This window comes from Miniopterus schreibersii (assembly GCF_964146895.1).
Source record: "Miniopterus schreibersii genome assembly, chromosome: 8".
Taxonomy (NCBI): Eukaryota; Metazoa; Chordata; class Mammalia; order Chiroptera; family Miniopteridae; genus Miniopterus; species Miniopterus schreibersii.
In genome coordinates, this window is record NC_138109.1 from 70,177,114 (window position 1) to 70,192,383 (window position 15,270).

A 15,270-nucleotide genomic window follows, 5' to 3' on the forward strand; every position below is an offset into this window, starting at 1 on the left:
GAATTTTTGGTCATGGCAAAGGTAACATTTTAGGTAGAATTAGTCTATTTTTCATTTTCATTCTTGTGCCTTATTTGTGCCTGAGCTAGACATTTAAAGCTGTCCCATTCGCCCAGACCACATCTGTTTCTTGTCTTTGTGTAGCACTTGGCTGTTGGCAAAGCATGTTCACATTTGGTCCTCAAAGTAACAATGAAAATTAGGCAGAGTGTTATCTGCATGCTACAGGTTTCAGAGATTCAGAGAGACAATTCAGCTCATAAAGTAGCAGACTCAGATTTTATGTGCTCTCCTGACCTACACAGATGGCTTCTCAAACTGAAAGCTGTGTTTCTCTTCCCCCTTCTCTGTCTCCCTCCCTGCTTCTCCCCATATCTCTTTCTCTTCTCTTTTTATGCCCTTTGTCCACAACAGCTCCTCCAAGTACAGAGGAGGCCCAGTAGTTTATTCTTTTCCATGTGGCCATTTGCAAAAGATATTTCAAGGTTGATCCATTGATGCCTAGACAGAGGATAAACTATTCTTAAATGTAGATTTCTTTAACTTTCAAAATCTGAGAGTGACTTCCTCTCGTTTTGGACTGAGCAAGAAGCAAGAAGGATTGAATGGGGGTAAAATTTAACTAGGACAATTTATTCCTTATGTAGTAGTTTCTGAATCTGCAGCTCGCTTGGTCTTGTAAGATGTGGTAACTAGACGGGCATTGCTTTTGTATCTTGGAAGAACAGAACGGGGAAGCAGAGCATAGAGACTGGTGGAGCTCACCCTCTACTTTGTGTACTGAACACTCATTATGCGCTAAGCAGTATTCTAAGTGTTTTGTGTTTACGAAATTATTTGTCATTCAAAACTAACCTCACCATTATAGGTCCAATTTTACAGGTGAGAAAACTGAGGCAGGGAGAGGCTTAAGGTCTTGCCCAAGGTCACGGAGCTAGGAAGTGAAAAAGCAGGGATTCGAACCCAGGAAGTCTGGCACAAGAGTATAGCGTCCTAGTCACTACAGGAACTCAGAAGAGAGAATTCTTTCGCACTGCTCTTCGTCCCACTCTTTAGAGCAGCGTCATAACTTGTGTGGGTTCTAGGGACTTTTGCATTTTTCCTTTATTCTCACCCAAGGATATGTTTTTTATTGATTTTAGAGAGAGAGAGAGGAAGAGGGAGGGGGAGAGGAAAACACCAATGTGAGAGAGAAACACCCATCAGTTGCCTCCCATATGAGCCCTGATCGGGGGTCAAACCCGAAACCTAGGTATGTGCCCCAACGGGGAATCGAACCCGCAACCTTTCATTGTGTGATGCTCTAACCAACTTTTGAGCGACTAGGCCAGGGCGGTACTTTTGCCTTTGTAGGCTACTTTTACCACAAAAAAATATTTAAAAATCTATTTTATGGCTATGTTGGTATAAAAACAAATATAAACCAGGCTGGATGCTATTTGTTTATAGTTCTAACTTTAAAGAAATTAAAATATTTTCATGGGCGTCTATATGTATCGTGAGCCTGGGCTCTGTGCTTACTGTACCCAATAGCTAAGTTGGCCCTGACCGTGGGATTTTTCTCTTTTACCTTGATTCATGTCCAGGTAAGAGAATGGATTTCTCTTAGAGGGACAGTAGAAGTACTAGAGTGGGATTTCCTTGTAAATACATTTTCAGAATTAAAAAAATAGCCCCTAAAAACTATGGATTAAGTAATGGTTTTTAAACTGCAGGTCATAAAATCATTTAGATGGGTAATAATTAGCACTTTTAGGACTAAACTGTGTTGGAATGAAATGGACTGAGAAGGGATGAGATGAGGTAGGATAGCATAGAAACCATAGGATTACATTTGCACGTATAAGGGTGTTTTGAGGAATACAGTTGGCCCTTGAACAACAGAGGTTTTAACTGTCTGAGTCCCTTTATAGGCAGATTTCCTTCAATAAATATGTACAGTAGTGTAAGTGTACTTTCTCTTATGATTTTTTTATCTTACGATTTTTTTATTTTCTTTAGCTTACTTTATTGTAAGAATACTGTATGTAATATATAAAACACAAAAAATATATATTAATTGACTGTTTATGTTATCTGTAGGGCTATTTTAGTAGTTAAGTTTTGGTGAGTCAAAGGTTATACACAGATTTTTGACTATGCAGGGGGTTGACACCCATAACTCCATGCTGTTCAATGGTTAACTGTATTTTATTCCAATTATAAATGTGTGTTATGTGAAGTGATGTAAAGTGCTTTTCTGACAGTGAATTCTAACCAAATATTTTCTAAAAATACTGAGCTAGGCTGTATTCCTAGTTCCATCTCTTTCTTTCCCTTAGCCATGTTCAACTGAAAACATGATCTCACAACAAAGCTGATAAGCTTGCTTTCTAGTAATAAATAATGGCAATTAAAAATGTAGATTTTGAAGTCCTAAAACATGATTCAAATCCCATTCTTCCTCTTATCCCTTCTGTTAGCTATATTACCTTTGCTAAGTTATTTAACCTCCCTGTGATTTAGTTTCCAAGTGGATAAAATAAAGATAGTAATGCTAATGCCAATCTCATGGGGTCATTATGAGAAATTAATGAGCAAATGCTTATAAAGCCCTTGACAGGGTTGTTAGTAAATGCTCTATATCTGTTGACAACTGAAATAGTTATTTTTGGGCCAGATCTCCTTTTTAATCTTAGACTTATAGAACTGCTTATTTGATACCTCCAATTGTATGTCTAATAGACATCTCACACTTCACATATCCATATTTGAACTTCTGACGGTTCCCCCATGCATGCCCCAAAAGAGCTTTTCTATACTTCTGGTTGCTCAGGCAAAACCTTCAAGGTACTTACTCCCTGCCCCTCTCCTTCTCTCACAGCCCTCATCCGATCCATCATGAAAGTCTATTGGCTACACAGTCAACTACATACAAAGTCTGACCACTTCCCACTGCCTCTGCTGTACCATGCTGCTGAGCCACCAACAGGTCCCTGGATTACTGTAATAGCTTCCCTGTGTCCTCATTGCCCCGCTGTAGTCTAGTCTTAGCAGAGCAGCCCCAGTGATCCTTTTAAAATCTCTTTCAGATTGTGTTACTCTTATGCTCAAGTCCCTGCACTGTTCCACATTCGCTAAGTAAAGTCAAAGTCCTGGCAGTGGTCCACCAGATCATATGTGATCTGGTTCCCATTCCCTCATGAATTTCCTCTCCTGACACCCTCCCCTTCACTCACTCCTCTCCAGCCACACTGGGCTCCTTGACAGGTCTTGAACGGACCGGGAATACTCCTGGCTTAGGGTCTTTACACTTGCTTTCCCTCAGCTCTCTCCCACCCTGTCTTGCATCCCATATTAGCATTGCTCACTCCCTCGTCTACTCTGGAGATCTTCACTCACATTCCTTCTTCTCAATGTTGCCTATCCTGCAATCCACCCCTTTCTTTGCCTCCGTATGCCTTATACTCTTGGCTTTCTTAATTTCTGCCTTAATACTTAATTTAAAATACTATACAATGTTCTTTAATATTATATTGTTTATTGTCCATAATATACTTTTAGAAGTTAAAATTCATGAAGGTAAGAAGTTGTCTGTTCTGATCAGTAATGTATTCCAAGTGTCTAAAATATGGTCTAATACAATACTTGTTGAATAAATGAACATTCTTATATTATTTCTTCTTACCTTCCTTGACCACCCCCCCCCCCAAAAAAAAACAGGACTCAGATGGAATAAAGAATAAATTCAAGCATAACAAGGCTCTTCTCATATTTTTGATTAAACCATGATTGAATATTAAACCAACTTGTTGTTTCGTTGGTAGAAATACAGAAATAAAGGGCTCTTTATGTCTATAAATGGCAAATTATCATACTGATAAAGTTCAATAGCTTCAAAACCAAATATGTATTTAATTTTTATGTCTACCATTACAACCCAAATATTTACTGTTCAAAGATTCTGCTGCTGAATCGTTAGCTTAGGGTATACAAATATTGGCAGAGAAGATCAATAGAAAACCTACAGGTTTTTACACAACATTTGCCTTCGTAAATGTGAAATAGCTACTAGCAAAAGACGATAGTGCCTGTTGTGCTTCAATAACCTGTTTAGAAAATCATGCGAATCCACCATCACTCAATAAGGCCATAAAATTGATTCAGTCTTTTATTCAACTATCCTTTATTATATGAAAAAGGCTTGTAAATTAGAGCAATGAAAATATCAACATGGCTCACTTTTCCCCCTCTCTGAAATCATATCCATTTTATCACTTTCCAAAGCGGGCGGGGAGAGTGATGAAACAAAATATAAAAATGCTGGAGTTCTTCTTGTAGCATACAGTGAGAAAAATGGAATATCTATTCACAGTTCCTTCAGGCTCATTTTTGTTGTGTAACATAACACACTGGCTATAATGTATGTCCCCCTTTCACCTTATCAAGTCAAGGATAAAACAGTCAGCTCTACAAGTTATCTTCTCTTTCCACTGGAATTTGAACTCTTTCACTTGTACAGTAAGTAATGATCATGGCTTGAAGTTGCATATGTCATAGAGTAACTCCATAAGTAATTTTCACTGCCATTGTTCTGTGGGCCCGAAAGAGTGAGACACCAGTGGGGGTTAGGAACAGCTGTCCTTGGTGACACCAGGAACTAAAGCAAATCTCAGCCTTCCATGGAGGATAGGTATGGCAGGGTTGAGCATACAAAGCAATTCTGAAATGTCAACAAAGGTTAAACTTCCTGATGATTAGACGAGTGAGTACGTACTCTTCTCAAAAGTGCCCAATATTGGTTTGTGTTTTAAATAATCCTAAATCATCGGGATGGTTAGCCTGCCTTCTTCTGACATCCCTTTAAGAAATTTTAGATGTGCTTCAATCCTCTATTTACCATAACTCTTTCATTCAGTTTGGTATGCAATTATAGAGACCTTTTCTGTTTCAGATCTATGTATCAAATACTCTTCTATATACTGTCAATATAAAGAAAAACAGAATACACTAGCCCATAGGAAAATGCCTGCCGGGTGAGCTGCAACTCTTCTTTGCATTCTCTTTAATGTAGTGAATGAATGACCTCATAAGGCAGGGTGAGCTCTTACAAGCGAAATGTCAGTGATATGCATTACTAAGTGAGAACACAATTAGAAACACCTGCCACTAATAGTGTGAACATACTCTTCTGTTACACAATATCCTTTTTAACACATTTGAAATTCTCAAATTAAAACTCTTCCAATGTTTTAAATGAACTCTGATGTGTCTGAGTAACTTTTAGCAATACATTGGCCTGATTTTCTCTAGCTTATATACTATCTTCAGCAAACAATCATCTATCAATATTTGTATAATATGCTAAATGCTGAATAGAAGTTAAAAACCTACAACAGGGGCTCTTAGAAAAATAAAAGTCATGGATCAGAAAATTGCTGTTCTTTACTGTCTCAGTTTAAGCTGAACCTTAAAATTAACATCTTCATAAAGTTATGAAAGACCCACATTTGGGTGCTATTCTTTGACTGACTTGGGACTCTAAGTGAATGAGTATATCATTCACTCAAGCTGTGGAGTTATTTCTGAAATGATATTATTAAGTATCATCAGGGACAGGATAAAGTTGAAGAAATGCTTAAGCATTTAATTAGTATTCAAAATGCCCAAAATGATTTCATGATACTCAAGTAAAATGAGTATATGTATATTTATTTCCTTGAAACATTGTTAAACCTATAAAACATTAAACATGAATGAATATATAATGAGTGGGTGTGAGAAAGCAAATATTAAACATAAGTAGTTTAAAACAATAAAGAATATCTCTGGAAAGAATAAACCATAAGTGACTGTGGAGTAGAGAGAAGTGGGAAGAAAGGGCAGATGAAAGCTTCCTTGTTTAATTGTTTATAAATTGCTGTTCAGAGACAAGCCAAATTCTCTCTACGCCCAAATTATGTAGTTTATCCCGAGTGTGCAGGCTCCTCTGCTCAGCAACACTGATAAGGACACTAATAGTTTAATTACAACTTGCTACTCAAGGAGATAAACAAAGCTGTTTGTTTTTTAAAGCAAGGGTTACAATTACTTACACTCCGGGGACAGGCACATCTGCCAACAGATCTTACTATGTCAGGAAAGCCACCAGAAACCAGCTGGAAAATGAAGCCCCAGGAGTGAGCAGCCAGCACAAAATTAGAGCAAAACCGCCGGATCTGAGCAGCGCAGCAGTAGGCGTGAGGCGTAGTGAACAGGCGACAACCGTTAAGTGGGCAGGGAGAGAAAAGTTTTCGGCGGCCGGGTCTTCCCCGTTTTCCTTGGGACTCCAGCAGACACGAGCAGCCCGGGCTCCCCCTCCCTCCGCTGTCAAGCTCACAGTAACCTCCCAGCCACGAAGCCCTCGTCAGCACCCGGGGAAGGACAGCTCCCCTGACTGCCACAGCCCTCCCTCCTCTACCATCCTACCATCCTCTGCACTCAATTTCTCTGATGCCGGCTGCTGTCCTTCTGGACACTGCTTTCAGCGGTATTGAAGGGACACGTGGGAGGGATTGGGAGCTTGTTTGGCTTTTTTTTTTTCTTCCAGGTGAAAGGGAGACACAACCTTTCAAAAAAGCCCGTTCTTTCCGTTGGCCTCCAGAGCAATTTAACCAGAATAAAGACTGCAAGTCACTGAGTTTAATCTGGTTGCAAAATGATTCAATGTAAATCAGTAGTAGCTGAAACTTGAAACTCTTTTTAATGCTTTATTTTATTGCTTTGTTGTAAAAGTACTAGTAGGAGGTTAACAGCCTTCAGTAACTGCTGCTTTAACCCCTTTCCTCCTGTGCTAGCCAAAGACACCGAGGGGATATGCCAGAGTTTGATAGGAAAGGAGTCAACAGAATAAGTCTTAATATCATGGGGTCCCCTGAGAAAACTCTTCTCGGTCCTTTTCGAGACCCCTCACAGCCTTATCCTGAATCTGGAACATACGAGTAGAGGATTCCGCAGGCTGCCACAGCACACCACAAAAACTGCCAGAGCTTTCCCCAATCAAGTCCTCTTTTCCCCAGCCCCAAACCCAGAGGCGAACATTTCAGGAGTGACAAGGAAACGTATGATTAGAAAACAAAAATCACCAGGACAGGAAAATTACACTTTAAGGAACCTGGCTACGTTGGCACTTCCAGTTGCCATCTTTCCAGTCAAAAAGATACGGCTGCTGAGCGAGCACATCTTGCTTCTCTATGCAGAGTTCTTGTTTTGCGCCCAAACTTCTGGATAGTGTGTAAAATACTCATAACCTGAAGGTTCTCCTTGCTACAGCGTGAGCTCGTGCACACACACACACACACACACACACACGCTTTGTTTGATCCAGTTCCATCTGCAAGGGTTTCGTTTCCCAGAGAAGAAAAGCTGTCACCTGGTTTTTAAACTCACTTTGAAGGAGGGTCTTCAGGAAAAGACTCTCACTCCTTTTGCACCGGAGTTGCTAGAATACTGAGGGGCTCTGGAAAGGAAGAGGCAGAGCTAGGGTGGGCGCTCAGGAGTCATTCAGAAAGGGTGGTGCTCTGAAGTTAGCGGTGAGCAACTCCTTCCAGTGACAGTGACCATCTACTAGTAATGGGGGGGAGGGTACTGCCTGGGAACCTGGCAGGAGCAGTCGTGGGGACAGCAGACGCTGCGTGCTTCTCAGGTGACCCTGAGAGGTCCCAACTGAAGCACTCGGACTCTCTGAACCCCGTAGTCTTCTCTATTGCTCCTTCCTTCCTCCCTCCCTCCCTCCCTTCCTTCCTTCCTTCCTTCCTTCCATCTTCCTTATCTTCCTGTCTTCTTTCTCCCCTCCCTCCTCTTCCTCAATTACCCTTTTCACTTGATTCCACCTGAGTCACTTTGGGCACCAGTTCCAGTCACACCATCAAACCACCCATCATGCATCCTATAGACCATGTTACTCCTGTTACGGTCACAGCGGTTCTTGCCAACTGCTTGGTGCAAGGAAAAGGTCCTGTTCCAGCCGCCGACCCCACCCCCTCTCCGCGCTCCAGCACCACGGCCGAGGTATCCACGCGGCAAACCCGCGGAGTCTGCATGTCACCGCCAAGTTCCGGCCACCCTGTCCTGGCCCCGCCGGCGGCCGACCCGGCCCGCGGCTATTCCCGCGGTCACTGTCACCGGTGACAACACTCGGCCGCTCGCGGGCGACTCCGGGCGAATGCGGGCTCCGCGCGCTACCCTTCCCCACCTCCGCATCGCGCGCGCGCGCAGACACACGCGCGCGCAGACACACACCCTCCTCACACCCGCGACACAAAGAGAGCGAGTGAGCGCGGGGCGCGGGCGCGGGGCGCGGGGCAGGGCCCGCCGGGCGGGCGGGAAGGGGCGGGAGGCCGGGCGCAGCCCCGCGGGACGCGCGCCGGGCAGGGGGCTGGGCGCGCCGGGGGCGGCGGGGAGGGCGCGCGGCGCGGCGCGCGCGGCCGCAGGGGCGTCCTTACCTGCCCCCAGGTTAAAGGAGATCCTGGCCTCCGCGAGGTACGGCGTGTCGCTCTTGGAGCGGACCCTCCGGATGGGCCGCCGGTCGATGTCGTCGTCCGAAGATGCCGCCATTAATGTGGGAGGCAGGAGCAGGGTCGCCCGGCGAGCTGCGAGCGAGCGGGAGCCGGAGAGCCGGGGAGAGGCGGGCGGGGAGGAGGGGGAGGGGAGGCCCGCGCCGGGGGAGGGGGAGGGGAGAGGGGGATGGGAGAGGAAGGGAAGGGGTGGGGAGGAGGGGGAGAAGAGAGGGGGAGAGGAAGAAAGAAGGAGAGAGGAAGAAAGAGCGAAGGAGAGGAAGGGGAGGAGGGAGAGAAAGAAAACCCGTTAAGGATTTGTGGACCGGAGCAGGGAGCAGGCTGGCTGGCGCCCGGGGCTCCCCTAACTGCTCTCCCGGCCCGGCCCGAGGGCTCGTGCTGGGCCCTGACACCCTGCCTCCTGCCCGCAGCCCCGCTTCCCAGCTCTTGGCACAGGCCGGCTCCTGCGAAAGAGAAGGCTCCACGCAGAGATGCCCAGTCAGCACCGTGCCCTCTCCCGCCAAGCGCGCTGGCTCTGCTCTTCAAGCCTACGCTAGGGTCTCCTTAACCCGCAGGAGCCTCTAGTCCAGCCGGACGCCCCTGCCTCCGCTTTCCGCGCCTGGAATGCTCCCCCCCGGGGGGTAAGGCCAGGTCCCGTGGGCCATGGGGGAGACCCTTGCATCCGGGGTGCCCCTCTGCTCCCCCTTTCCCAGCCCAGAGCTCAAATAGAGGTGGATCCAGATCAGGAAATTCTCGGAAGCTCTCTTACCAGCCCCCTTGAACCCTGCAGGTGGAAGACAGGAAAAGTGAGTAGGAGTTTTAGAGCAGTTTGGCAGTAGAGTTTGTAGAGTTGATGTTGGGTGGAGAATAGGCATTGCCACACAGAACTGAGAGCCTCTCTTTTACAGCCACTCGTTTCTGTGATGTCTTTACCTTTACTTAAATGCCCATTCATTTAACCTTCCACTCTCTCTCTATTTGGTGACTTGGAGCACAGATAATAGTCCCAGGATTGGGCCTGCAGTCTCTGTAACCCTGTACCAACGGCTTCTGAAGGAGGGGTGAACATCAAGGCCGCTGCGCATTCCTCTGTCTGCACTGTACCTTCAGGGGTCACCCAGCAGAAGGACCTAGAAAGGTTTCTGAGTGTGCATCAGAAAGGTTTGATGCTCCTACTGAAGCTATTGATGGGCTGAACTCTTTTATGTTGGTCTTTCTGCATCAGTCACTTGGTCTTTCTGTGGCCTGATGTTCTTTGTAATAAGAGCCCACCTGGAGCACGTGGATACAGGTTACCTGAGTCCCTCCCCGATACAAAGGAAATCTCAGGGTCAAATCATGCCCTTGGGTTTCAGAGGAGGAAGTGCTGCTGGGACTCTGCGAGCCTGCCCTCTCCACGCCAGCTGTCCATTCGAACTCTCATCCTAGGATCTGCACCCTGGAATTTTCAGTCTCTCTTCTTTGGTCTCTAACTTCACACATAGGTAGTAACTCTTCATCATAGGAAAAACATAGCTGCCCTTGTCCTTAATGCTTCCTCAATCTCTACCATACTATTTCCTTCCATTCTGTTTAACTTTCCTGTGGAACTCTGGGCCCCATAGTCTCAATTTTTATTTTTTTAATTCTCACCCGAGGATCTTTCCATTACTTTTCTGAGAGAGTGGAAGGGGGAGAGGGGAGAGAGAGAGAGAGACAAAGAGATGTGAGAGAGACTCATCGATTGGTTGCATCCCACACAAGCCTGACCGGGACGGGGATTGGGCCTGCAACCGAGGTACGTGCCCTTGGCAGGAATCGAACTCTGGACCCTTCAGTCTGTGGGCCACGCTCTAACCACTGAGCAAAACTGGCTAGTGCTAGGCTCCATTTTTCCACTTTCAATTCCCTCCTTTCATCATTACAACTAGTTTCTATCCCCACCTCTCAATCAAAGTTATTTTAAAAGTCATTAACACCTTACTAACAGTTAAATCCATTTCTTTTCCTGGCCTCTTTAAAGTAGGTAGTAATCTGTCCTTCTTGAAATAATCTCCTTTGGCCTTTCTATACTGGACTAACTCCCTAACCACTTGATTTCTAATTATTATCCGATTCTCTGAGTGTTAATTTGAAATTGCTTGTCCTGGCATTCAAGGCCCTTCACAACCTGATTTCAGCCTGCCTTTCCAAATGTACCTCCAGTCTGCTTGGAGCTGTCCTAACAAATCTGGCTTATTTGTGCCTTTGTACCTTTGCTGATGATGTACAGTACAAATTTCTTTCCTATATACTTTCCATGTTCTTCCTCAGGAATGTGAGGTACCTGACCCACTATTCCATGGCATGAGCCAGTACACAGTAAATGCTCAATAGATATTTTTGAATAAAAGAAGGGAGGAGGAGGAGAGAGGAGCGGAAAGGGAAAGCAGAGAAGATAAAAAAGCAGTGAATGAGGGTTACATAACTAAAGAGTAGCTGAATTGGGGGCCAGATCCATGTCTGTTTGATTTTAAAACCTGTGTCCTTAACCAATATATTGATTTGCTAAGTATCTATGTTTGGTTTACTGGCCACATTTTAAATTAACTTTCCTATGACACTTGCCTCATTATGTCCTATTTATCTCTGTTAAACATAGATTAGAAATGGATGCCTCCTATCCCAGGAGGCACAATGGGGGCATTTGGCTCATCAAATGGACCGTGACTAATCAGGCTGCAAACCAATATTATGAGTGTAACATTTATGTTCAGGCTCATAAGGAAGTGCGAAAGTAAGGAAATTGACACAAACAATTCTGAATACTGTATAAACTATCTCTCTCCTTGAATCAATGCAGTGTTAATTTGATTGTTTAAAATGTTTGGGTTTCCCCACCCCTTTGTCTGTTCATTCATCAGCCATATCTCTAAAATAAATAGTTATTTGAAGGAACACCTAGCCTTAGCTTTCCCTGTGTTTCTTTGGTTTTACGTATTAATGATTTTTGATATAGAGAAGCACATCTTCGGATTTCTGTTTCTTACTTGTTCAACATTTTAGAGGATTAGGAACTTAATGTCACTACCACCTTAGGTTTATCCTTCTTATAGGAGTTTAAATGCACTTTTAATAGTCCAATATTTCATTATGGACTATTTTATTATTGATATAATTCTAGATAGATATACTTTTTACAAAAATATAAAATACTATATCTACATGTTCTTGAATTATTTTATCTTATTTTTATTTTTTACTATAATCTTCCATTTTTTGGCTTTCCTAATTTACTGTCTCATTTGTCGCATCGAATTTTTTCCCATTCTCTTTTCACTTTGCCTCTCTTTTGTCACATCTTTCTTAGTTCTTTCTAACAATTCCCTTCCAAAGTCAGTCTTATTTTATTTATCTCCCTCTATATGAAGGATTTACCTTTGTGGGCTCGTCCCAATGTTTCCACGTTCTTTATTTGCTGGGATTTCATATACATAATCTCATATCATAAAATACCTTAGTGACACCAGGGAAGTGCCCCGGGGTAAGAATCAGGGATGGTGGGTGCTGCGTCCAGCTCTACCAACACCATCAGTTAACATTGGACAAGCCACTCACTCTACCAGGATGAGTCTCAGTTACCTGAGCTATAAAAATGCAAGGGTCACTGGCCAGCGTGGCTCAGTGGATGAGCATCAACCTATGAACCAGGAGATCATGGTTCGATCCCCAGTCAGGGCACATGCCTGGGTTGCAGACTTGATCCCCAGGAGGGAGTGTGCAGGAAGCAGCCAATGAGCTGACTCTCTCTCACCACTGATGTTTCTAGCTCTCTCTCCTACTCCCTCTCTCTAAAGTCAATAAAAATATTTTTTAAAACAGCAAAATATTTATTTATTTTTTAAATGCAAGGATCAGATAAGTGGCCTTAAGATTCTACCTAGTTATAGTACTCCATGAATATTAGCAGCTCTTTTTATATCTCTACTCTCTATCAGCGTCCTTGGCATATTTTCCCTCTGAATTGTAGAAAATACTCAGTTCCTTTGATTTAAAACTAATCATATTTAGGAAACCACATGGTATCCATATTTCTTTCAAGTAATTTCATATTATTCAAGTCTGTTTTAGGTAACGGTACATCCTTTAGAATCTGTTTTTTTCTCATACTATTTCTATTATGAGGCAACACAAATAGGATTGTTTGTGTGTGTACATGTGTGGATGTAGGTGTGTGTATAGAAAGAATTGAGTCCAACTGTGACCACCACAACTTCAAAATATAGGTTTTCTTCTTTTAAAGATTGCCTCTTTCTTAATATGATCGCTGACTCAAGGGCTGTTTTATTCTTTTCTTTTATAAAGCTAGTCAACTTCTAAACACTGAAGACCCTTACATGCATGTTATATCCAGAGCTAGAGCCAGAGAAAAAGAAACAGCACAATAGAGTGCTCTAACAAATGACATTTTATACATCCGCCACTGGCATAGAAGAGGATGGAGGTGGGACAGAGAAGAAGAAAGGCTGCAATATTCCATCCTAACCAAGAAAACTCTTTAGATGAGTGAAGCTTATCCTTTAAAAATGTCACTCAAAGAGTGTTTCTAGCACACCCATATATCAGTATCACTTGGAATACTTGTTAAAATGTAGATTTTTCCAGGCCCCCAACATGGACTTACTGAATTTTGAGAGAACGATACCTGGGTGACTAGATTTTCAAAAGTCTCCTAACTATGTTCATTCTCAACATTTGTGTTCAACATTATACTGGAGGTCTTGGTCAGGTCAATAAGTTAAGGAAAAGAAATTTAAAAAGTATAATGATTGGGAAACAAGAGTAAAATTGTGATTAGTCATTCATGTTATGACTGTGTACATACAAAATGCATAAGAATTGAGATTATTTGAAATGAGTGAATCTTTCAGCATCAACAATGACAATATATAATGTCAATTTTGTTTCTATACACTAGCAAAATTAGAAAATGTAATTTTAAAAGGGTCATTTACAATAGCATCAAAACCATCAAATACCTATGAATAAACCTAACAAAAGATGAGCAAGATTTCTACATGAAAAATTACAAAACATTCCTGAAAGAAATTAAGACGACCTAAATAAATGGGTTGGGTGAATATAGGCTCATGCTCATTGGTTGAGAGACATGTTATTGTAAAGTCATCAATCTCTTCAAATTGATCTATAGAGTCAATAAAATTTCAATCAAAATCCCAGGATTTTTTTTTTTAATTCAACAAGCTGATTCTAAAATGTATGTGAAAATGCAAAGGAACAAGACTAACGAGGAAAATCTTGACAAATAAGAAGATAGCTAGAAGATTTACAGTAGAAGATATCAAAATTTATAAAAATATAGAATTCAAAAACAAAGTATGGTAAATAGACCAACAGAGGAGAATAGAGAGTCTAAATAGATTCAAATATAAGCTAACCTGATTATGACAAGAGTCCCACTGAAGTTTTGTGGGGAAAAGACAGACTTTTCAATAAATAATGCTTGATTACTTGAATGTACATATGGTAGAAGAAAATAAACCTTAATCCCTACCTCACAGCATACACAAAATTTAATTCCAAGTGAATCGTGAACCTAAATGTAAAAGGTAAACAATAAAGTTTCTAGAAGAGAAATTGTTTATAAAAGAATATTTTATGACCTTGTTTTAAATAGGACGTGAAAAGCACTAACCATAAAAGAATAAATAGGCATGTTGATGCCATTAAAATAAAGAAATTCTGTTCATCACAAGACAATTAAAAAAATGCAACATAACAAGATATGTGGGACGCAGTTAAAACAGTGCTGATAGAGGAATTTATAATAATAAATGTTTATATTAGAGAAAAGAAAAGGTCTTGAATTAATGACCTAAGTTCTACCTCAGGAACTTAGGGGGAAAAAGGAAACATTAATCTAAAGCAAGCAAAGGGAAGTAACTAATAAAGATCAGAGAAGATGTCAATTTAAAAGATGATAATAAAAATAAATAAAACAAAAAAATCATTCTTCAAAAAAAATCAATAAAATTTATTAACCTTCAGCAAGGTTGTCATAGATAAAATTAGAGAAGATATGAATCACCAATATCAGGAATCAAACAGGAGTAATCACTATAGATCCTATATCCATTAAAAGGATAATAATACTATAAACGTCTTTATGCTCATACGTTCAACAACTTAAGATATTAGGAGAGTGGAAAGGCAAGTGATAGACTGGGGGAAGATATTTTCAGTTTTATATATGACAAAAGACTTGTAACCAAAATGTATGGAGAACTTCTAAAACAATAATGAAAAGATAGACAACTCACCTGAGTTTGTTTTTTTTTAAATGGACAAAAGACTTGAATAAGCACATCACAAAAGTAAATATCCAAATGTTCAATAAGCATCAGAAAAGATGCACAGCATCATTACTTAAAGGTAAACTCAAATAAAAATCTCAGCGACATATCATTCAATCTGGCTAAAACTTAAAATTCATTCAATGCCAAGCATTGGTGAGGATGGGGAGGAACCGAAGCTGTTACCCGTTGCTGGTGGGAATGTAAACTTATAAAACACCTCTAGAAAACTTTTTATACAAATGCATACATAAACATAGGTAACATACATAAACCCTATGGCATGGACAAGCACATTGATAGCAGGTTGACTCATAATGGCTCCAAGCTGGAAACAACCCAAATAACCATCAACAAGAAAATATACAGAAACAATTGTAATATCTTCATACAACGCCATATTACATAGACATGAAAAAGAGAAA

At 41.7% G+C, this 15,270-nt stretch overlaps 1 protein-coding gene across 4 annotated transcripts in view; it reads right to left on the reverse strand.

Annotated features, from left to right (window-relative positions):
* The window catches only part of PHACTR1 (phosphatase and actin regulator 1), a 458,770-nt gene that overhangs the window by 413,403 nt on the left and 30,097 nt on the right, over positions 1-15,270 (reverse strand). For all 4 annotated transcript variants that reach the window (XM_081143827.1, XM_081143829.1, XM_081143828.1 and 1 more), the window contains exon 3: positions 8,463-8,609. In XM_081143827.1, the coding sequence (XP_080999953.1) occupies positions 8,463-8,609 (147 nt within the window). The remainder of the gene's footprint in view (positions 1-8,462; positions 8,610-15,270) is intronic.